Raw genomic sequence first — 8,986 nt, 5'->3', positions numbered from 1 at the left:
CTTGGATTTTATGGGAACCTAAAGGTTCATGGTTCAACACCCATCTATTGTTTTTTATTTTTTATAACTTTGACATATTATTTTTACAAGGACTATGATACATTATGGTTAGGTTCCCATAAAAACCTAGACTACATGATTCCATGGAGAGAGACTATGTCAGGAAGTCGTCAATGGGATCCACGACTTCCCCAAAATCGTGGATCCCCCAAAGTCGTGGATACCATTCACGACTTCTCTAAAAATATACCAAACGTGTGATAGTGTAGTCAAACTACATTATCCACGTAAATTCCTCCCAGTACTTGAATGGGTCTTGATAGTCCTAATTCTTATTAAAACCTGATTGAGCATTCTTGAACATATGATCAGGCAAGCATGGCAGCTATTAGAATGATAGATATAGCCGTCAACTTCACAGATGGCATGTTTAAGGGAATGTACCATGGCAAGCAATGTCATCTTGCAGATATAGCAACGGTTTTGAGCAGGGCTTGGGTTGCTGGCCTTGCCCGAATCATTGTAATCCAGAAAAGCATTTTCAGTCCCTTATGTCATTAGCTAAAGAGGGAATCCAGAAAGAGAAGGTGGTTGCAGTTGGAAACTGTGGTTGGACTATAACAGACTTCATTCTGCCCAAAAGAAATTCAAAACAAGTATTTTGAGAAGCAATTCTTGAGGTGGTTGCTGGCTGTAAAGTCATGAATGATGTAGGTGCCCTCACCAAAACCTTCTCAACCATGAATCTTGGAAGAGAAGAATGATGACGAAAATGAAAGATAAATTTTCATTTCTTTCCATACCATATAGAAATAGCAAAAAAAATGTAGAAATGGGATTATTTGGAAAGTGAAGTCAATATGATAAATCTATACAAAGAAATAAGAAAAATAAATTTTGTAAACCAAATAATTAATATAAATTTTATAAAATAACTACTGACTTTCTAACCAAGTTCTGAAATGATCTAAAAAATATTCTTAATATTAATATTTCAGTCTCAGAAAAAATAAATAATAAGAAAATAATTTATGGGATGGAGAGAGCATCTTTTTGGTAAAATACATAATTTTATCCTACATATTAACTGTAATAATTAATATAAACAAACATGATGTTGGTGTAAACATTAGATTCTCATGTATCCATTCTACAGAATTAGTTTCTTATCCATCTTCAAAATACAAAACCAACCTACTCTACAAAGATTACATAATATTTAAGCGAATAAAAATTATAGGTGAAAATTATCATTTTACGTTTTTTTATTTGTTTATGTTCCCTGGGCATAATTATCCATTAAAAATAAATGAATAGTGCCCTACCTTTATCTGCTTCTTTTCTCCACCCAATTCACCAAACACGATGGCTACTTTAGACTCTGCTCTCAGTCTCACCGTCTTTGCATCTCATCGTTTTTCCAATAACCACCGTTTCTCTCCAAAACCACTTGACTCCATAAAGTTCCACCCTTCTCTTCAAAACAACCTCTTCTTCTCTTCCAAATCTTTCTCTTTCTCTACCTCCACATCACTCTGCTTCCAATTATGTTCTGCTTTGCAAGAAGCACCATCACCAACTTCAGAGGAAAAAACAGAGCAAAATCAAACCAAGACAACAAACTTGAAGACGAAACTCTTCGTGTTCAACTTACCTTGGACTCTGTCCGCGGTAGACATCAAGGAACTTTTTTCCCAATGCGGGAACGTAACCGACGTTGAGGTTATTTTGAAATCATGTTCTTGTTTGGTCTGGGTTTGATTTTATGTTATGTTTGTGTAATTTTAGGAAATGGGTTTTTTTTTGTTATAGTAGATAATTAAGAGCAAAGATGGGAGGAGCAAAGGGTTTTGCTTTGTTACTATGGCTACAGGGGAAGAGGCTATGGACGCTGTTAACAAATTTGACTCTTATGTAAGTTACTTCTCTGTTCTATGATGACATTCTTTACTTCTACTCATCTACTGACATAGTATTTGATATTTGCTGTGGTGAAGTGATTATAAAATTATATTCTGAATGGTGGCTACAAAATTATGAATATTCTGAATTATTGCTTTTGTTTGAGTCCTTAAGGGTGGCTAGAGGTGTTAGGCCTCTAGTGTTGGGAGGTACCCTTGTGTAGTCTCCTCCTGGCCGAACAAATAATGGTGGCGCCAAATGCGGTAAGGAAACTGTTAAGTCCAGGAAATATGGATTATGGACAAAGAACTCTTTATAATAATGGTTATGCACTTATGCTTAATTTGATGGAAATGTAATTGAATGGAGAATGAGATTATATTAGGTTCAATTGTTTGAATTGTTAAAAATAAGATGGAATGTAATGGGGTCTGATGGAATGAATTGTATTTCATCCACTACAATGCGATGGAACCAAGTTATCAATCATTTCATTCCATAATAGAATTTCCAAACAAAAAATGTCTTCTTTTCTTAAAAACTAAGCTGTCACTATGAAATGGTATGTAGTACGACCACTTTATAAATGTGGGACAATTTGATGACTCTTGTATACATTTTATTTTCGGCAAAGCACTTTGAATTTTCAACGTACTAAAAATGTATGTTTTAGCAGTGATACCTTAAACATAGTTTAGATAATGTCTAAAGTGAATGAAAAATGAGTTTAGATATCGTTGAATGTCTCATTCACATTAGCGGGTGAGTTCGACGCAATGATAAGGTTGCTGCTGCGTGATGTGAAGATAATGGATTCAAATCTTGGAAACAACCTTTCCACTTGTTGGAGAAGATTGCGTATTTGCATTCATTTACCCTCCCTAGATGGCCAGATCTCATCTTAGTGGGAGCCTTGTCAACTGGGCTGCCTTTCTTTAATGTCTCATTGAAATTCTGTATGCTGACAATTTTGCTAACTAAAAATTGCCTGATTCAGGAAATATCAGGAAGGATATTAAGAGTAGAGTTTGCGAAGAGATTTAAGAAACCTTCTCCTCTGCGTCCTCCAGGCCCCCCTCCGGGCGAAACACGCCATGTTATTTTTGCAACCAACGTTGCATGGAAAGCAAGATCTACCCATTTCAGAGATTTCATCACTGAGAATTTCAAACAACCAGTTTCAGCCAGGGTTGTCTTTGACAGTCCTACTGGAAGATCAGCTGGGTATGCATTTGCTTCTTTTCTTACGAAGGAGGATGCAGAGGCTGCCATTTCTGCTTTGGATGGGAAGGTAATTATCATTTTATTGATGATTACTTTTTCTGCTATTTCCTAACAGATATTGATAAATATGGCTATTTCATGACCGTAAATAATTGTATTCATCTTTAATAATCAGCATGGTATTAATGGCTTTGCATTTTTATCCTTGTAGAAATAATCTTTAGCTGAAATCGTTGTTTGCATTAATATCTTTTGTTCTATTAATATCTTTAGCTGAAATCGTTGTTTGCATTAATACCCTCTTTCTGTCAATAGTTTAGTGAAGAGTGACACTTCCTAGAATTCGGTTATCAATGATGGTTTCCTCATGTTTCTCTTTTGTATTTTGGGTTATAATATAAGTGATTCCACTTGTATTTACTAGTATTTTCTGTACCAAGGTATTTCTACGAGGGCAAGATTACTGTCACTTTTCAAGTGTTGGACTCACATTGCAATTACAAATGATGCTTTACTTTCAATTATTTACTCAACTATGTAGGTTCCTTTGAAACTTGCTACATTACAAGTGAGTGAAGTGACAACCATGATGCTATTGACCAATTTAACTGTTTAAGATGCATTGAGCTCTTATGATGCTTTTTGGTTAAGTTGAAGTCTGATGGAGTCTTGGGTTTTCATCTTGCATGTAGAACAGTACAATAATGCAGGGCAAATAAGATGACTGGGTGAGACAAACAAGCAAGATACATGGATAATTGAGTCTTACAATTTTTTATCTGTTTCTAATTCTACATAATGAAAGCTGTGGAGTTGCTTGAATTTCATGTCATAAAAGAGTTAAATGGTGTATAACTGTGTTTCTGGCTGGTGGGAAGTCACTTGTTTGTTTTTCTTTCTCTACATGATTAAAAAGTTTTTGGTTCCTTACAACTAAATTGTGTTCAGAGTACCATATGTCGAAGTCTCCTTTTTTTCCTTCCTTGTTTGTTCTAAAGTCAACAGTTCATCTATATATGGACAATATTTCTGCGTATTCATTTTCCGGTGAAGGAAAATATTTATCTGTCAACCTTCCCTTTTCAGGAGTTAATGGGACGGCCACTTCGCCTAAAATTCAGTGAAAGGAACGCTAAAGAAGCTGCAAGTAAACAAGACGATGATGACACTCAACTTGAAGACGGTGCTATTAATGCTCAACTTGAAGACGGTGCTATTAATGCTCAACTTGAAGATGGTGCTATTAATGCTCAACTTGAAGATGGTGCTATTAACGCTCAACCTGAAGACGACACTGGCGACAATCAACTTATAGAATCATAAATCTGAAGTACTGATTTACTGATCTTTGGTTGTGGTATGCAGACTGAGTAAAAAGCCAAGGAGGCGCAATCTGCATGTAAACAAAAGTAAAAATTCTTATTTCTATTATCACAGCTTACTTGTCCGCAAACATATTCATTTAGCTTCACCACAAAGCCAAATCTTTTGTCGTAATTTTAGTTTTTCATTTGTGAATACCATGAATGTAAAATTATCTTGTGATACAACGAGGTTCTTTCAATTATGCTTATATACCGGATAAATTTGAATAGATGGATATTATTAAAGATATCTGGATTAGGATTTAAAGAATATATCTATCTATATTAGCCCAATATATAAAATAAGATCTCAGAATACACATATGCCAGCAGCTGACGTGAAGCTCCTTCCGTTTCACTCCATTCACTTCATCACAATGACAATCCTTGTGATACTACAAATATGAGTCATACACAATATAGACAAGCCAATTCCTATTACTAAGAATGACTTGAACCAAAAGGAAAACGTTGGTGTTATTTTCACACCTAATACTCAATAATTTTCTCTTATAATAATTTAAATTATATATATTTCTCACTTATTCTTTATTTCTGAATGCATCTTAAAAAACCTACTTGAAAATCAAATAATAATTTAAAGTTATAACGTTAATTTAAAATAACATTTTTGAGTGGAAAAATAAGGTTCCTGGTCAAAAGAGTTAAAAGGGCTTGGATCAAGAATTTTTAGGCATTTGTGCATATGATTGTGTTTCTACACAAGAAAAAGGGCCCGAGTCATTACTCTTTTGGATAAGGACAGCACGTAATTCAAGTTAATAATTTCAGTAAGTTCAGTCACTAGACAGCAAGTAAAACATAAGAGAAAAAGTCCTGAAAGATAAATTTTGAATAGTCATAAACTCTTTCCATAATGCAGTTTTTTATCATGCAGGCAGTTGGACTTGGAATTGATAAATACTTTAGCAAACTATGGTTTAGAATAAAATATTAATTGTTGATAGTCTTTCGGTTATTTCTTTTTCTTAATATGCTAAAACATTCGCCCAAAGTAATGATCATCTCTATTAATGGAGATACATGTATTACAAAAAACAAAGAAAACAATGATATGATAAAACATTTTATCATTTTATATGCAATGAAATAATACTTTTATCATTAAAAACACACATAAAGTCATATACTTGTCTCTCTATTAATGGAGAAGATCTTGAATAAAGATACATGCAAATCATGTCAAACATGAAATGTGTATATTTTCATTATCCTGTGAAATATCTTCCCATTTATAAGAACATATACATCCAAAGAAAGCATGCAAAATCTGCATGCCCTTGGAAAAACCCTATTAGATCTGAAAACCAATTGAAGCATGATACTTAGTTTAATGTATCGTTGAAAAACTGAAGTGCAATAAAGGAAGAGAATAAAAATAAGCTCAAATATATTTTCTTCTTGTGACCACAAGATGGCTAGACCCAAGGGTTCAATTATAACAAGCCATATCATATTATCTTATATATAAATGCAGGGTAGCATATGTAAGATATGGAAAAGCACAAGTGTTGTCTTAAATATGTTATCTTACTTTGGTGGCTTGAGAGAGGGAACAAGTGGAGTTGAAAAGAGAAAGAAGATATGACCCACAAGTTTCTGCAAATAGTAGATTAAGTGTCAGGTGACAAGTGACACCATATTTCATTGTAAGTGACTTTAAGAATCATACTCAGTCCAGTTTTGTTACTGCACCTTTATTTTATTCTCATGGATATATTCTCACAATCTCTAGTTGACTAGCTACATAATTTAGGTTATCATATGATTAAAGGTTATGGCTGTCGTGTAACTATAGGAATCTAGGATTACATTTATTGTAATCTTTAAGTTTAAAGGATTATAGTTCTCATAATAGAGATTAGTTTAATTGTTGGAATATGCTGTTATATTGCTAGGCCTTAAGTTTTGAGGGAGAAAGATAGTCACAGTTTGGAACATGGGAGAATATATGCAAAGTATAACGGGACAGTAATATGCTAAAGTGTCACAAAGGAGATATAACGCATAAAGGAGACAGAAGAGACAGTGTCAATGGAGCACCATATTGAATAACATGAACACTGCTTCTAAAATGTCGCATTTGATGAAGTGCCAAATCCTGAGTGAAGGGCCATAGAAAACAAGGTGAGACCAGATGCAATTAAATTGTGAAAATCATGTACATGTAAGTAAAGTGATGTGTTATGTGTGTAAGCTAAGTATGTATGAATAACATTATTCAATAATGCTACCAACTCATAGATTCACTGTTATTTCTTTTCTTTGGTTTTTTCCTCCCAAGAATATTGTTATCTGTCTACACTCAAATATTCACCACATGGCAAAGTAATGCATACTACTAGTCTGATGTAGGTGGTACATTATTGAAAACAAAAACCCTGAAATTTCTAACTTTAGTGAAGCTCTTGAGCTAAATTGGATTTCACTTCATAAAGGACACATAAAAAAAACTAAAATAAAGTAAAGCATTTATTATTTTAATAAACTCTCAACCAACATTACTAGTTAACCAACACCTTCTCTAGTCAACAAACCATCGTAACCAAGAAAGATAAACTAAAAGTACGAACAGAAAAGAGAAAGAGTCAGACAAAAAAAAAGTTAAAGTATATGCCCATTATTTTCCATGTCTTTGATCTGATTTCCATCTAATCTCTTTGCCCCTTTTCCACGCCATCTTTTACCAAGATAGAAACTTATGTTCTGGCGAGTATCCCTGTCTTCTTTACCTTTATCTTGTTCATATAAACTATTATAAGACCATTACCCCATATATTGCTTGTATGCTACTAATCATTGTTAGGAGATAAAGCTTCACACATTCTCAACCTTTAGTTTTCAGGTGATAGCTTATCATATACGTCTTCTATAGCTTTGCTTACTGCATAAGCTCCTTCTATATAGTTTTGTAACTTCTCTACTTGCTTCTAATTCTGTCTGAAGTTAATTCAGTTTCTTTGTTCTCAATGTTAATGTTCTATCAGTCAGAGCATATTTTTTGTTCTCTGAAAATTCACTAGCAATAGCAGGAGGAAATAGAAACTATGATTATAAGATTCATGTAGTAGTATATTATATATTTATATATACTAATCTTAAGGTTCTTGTGGCATGGCATCTCTTGGAAACCCAAGAACTTGGGTTCCATACATGAACACCAAAGATTGTACTCAAGGGTTTTGTAGCTTATATTGTCCACAGTGGTGTAATGTAGTGTACCCTCCACCTCCTCCATTTGAATTCCCTGATGATGATTCAGGTCCAAACTTTTCCCCTCTAGTCATTGCAATCATTGGAATCTTGGCCAGTGCTTTTCTTCTTGTGAGTTACTATACCATAATATCTAAGTACTGCGGACGCAGAGAAGCTTCATCTTCACAAAGAGAGAGCCATGAAGCAAATGTTGAAATTCAAGACAATCATAACCTTGCACTCCATGAGCCATGGCATGTTTCAACTACTGGCTTAGATGAGGCACTGATCAAGTCCATAACAGTATGCAAATACAAAAAAGGAGATGGTTTGGTTGGAGTGACAGATTGCTTAGTTTGTCTCAGTGAGTTTCAAGATGGTGAAAGCATTAGACTCTTGCCGAAGTGTAATCATGTTTTTCATATTCCTTGCATTGACACATGGCTCAAATCTCACTCAACTTGCCCTCTATGCCGTTCTAGCATATTTACCTTCAATGCTGCAGCATTCTATGTGCCACCACCAGTGGTAGAACTCGCTTCGAGGAACGACACTTCTTCGCAAAACCATCAACATGAAGATGAGATTACAGTTGTTAGAAGAGGAAGTACTAGGTTGGATGTTGTGGAAGAAGAAATGACTATGCATGGTGATGGTAGAGAAGTTCCGAAGAATGCATTTCGCGCTTTTAGTGATTTAGGTAATTTAAGGGGAAGGAATAGTATAATTGAGATTGGAGATGAAGAAAATGAGTCCTTTAGGAGGTCAGTGTCTATGGATCATTCCTTACAAAATGTTTTTTCAGTTGCTGATATTCTGAATATGAATGAAGAGCAAGATTCACAAGTAGAAGGGTCCCCTACTACTGAAGCTGGTCCATCAAAGATTTCAAGAGGTGAAAGTAGCAAGTCTAGCTATAGAAGAAGGGTCTTGCATTGTGTATTGAGTCCAATTGAAATGAAGAGATCATTTTCCAGTGGAAGATTCTCATTTAGTAGAAATGGCAGGGGAAGGCAAGGGATTATACCTCTATGAGAATCCCCTTCCCCCCTTTTGTTCCTTCTATTGGTGATGATGAACAATATATTAGCCAATTTTTTGTTTGAAAATCTTGTATGAAATATGATTGAATCTTTATATGGTATATTAGTTATTGTGATATTAGTAATAGCTGGGACGGGACTTCTGTTATGTATTATTTTTTTGTATTTTGGTCAGTGAGTTTCAGTTAAGATCAAATGCCATGTCACCCTTGTGTTCACAAAATGAAAGGTTTTATG

The 8,986-nt window shown here is 34.5% G+C and overlaps 2 protein-coding genes across 4 annotated transcripts; both read left to right on the top strand.

Annotated features, from left to right (window-relative positions):
* Positions 1,297-4,497, top strand: LOC109349094 (28 kDa ribonucleoprotein, chloroplastic). Of its 3 annotated transcripts, none has more exons than XM_019589760.1 (5): positions 1,297-1,722; positions 1,816-1,914; positions 2,900-3,193; positions 4,213-4,309; positions 4,388-4,497. In XM_019589760.1, exons 1-5 carry the CDS (start codon positions 1,366-1,368, stop codon positions 4,447-4,449), a joined length of 909 nt encoding a protein of 302 aa, XP_019445305.1. In that variant the 5' UTR covers positions 1,297-1,365; the 3' UTR covers positions 4,450-4,497. The 3 variants fall into 3 exon arrangements, with proteins under 3 accessions (XP_019445305.1, XP_019445304.1, XP_019445303.1); XM_019589759.1 differs by having other exon boundaries at positions 4,364-4,497; XM_019589758.1 differs by having other exon boundaries at positions 4,213-4,497.
* Positions 6,863-8,986, top strand: LOC109349093 (E3 ubiquitin-protein ligase Os04g0590900-like). The gene has a single exon (XM_019589757.1). It carries the CDS (start codon positions 7,626-7,628, stop codon positions 8,739-8,741), a length of 1,116 nt encoding a protein of 371 aa, XP_019445302.1. The 5' UTR covers positions 6,863-7,625; the 3' UTR covers positions 8,742-8,986.

Source organism: Lupinus angustifolius, chromosome LG06 (genome assembly GCF_001865875.1).
Source record: "Lupinus angustifolius cultivar Tanjil chromosome LG06, LupAngTanjil_v1.0, whole genome shotgun sequence".
Lineage (NCBI taxonomy): Eukaryota > Viridiplantae > Streptophyta > Magnoliopsida > Fabales > Fabaceae > Lupinus > Lupinus angustifolius.
This window is presented reverse-complemented; position numbering and strand designations above follow the sequence as displayed.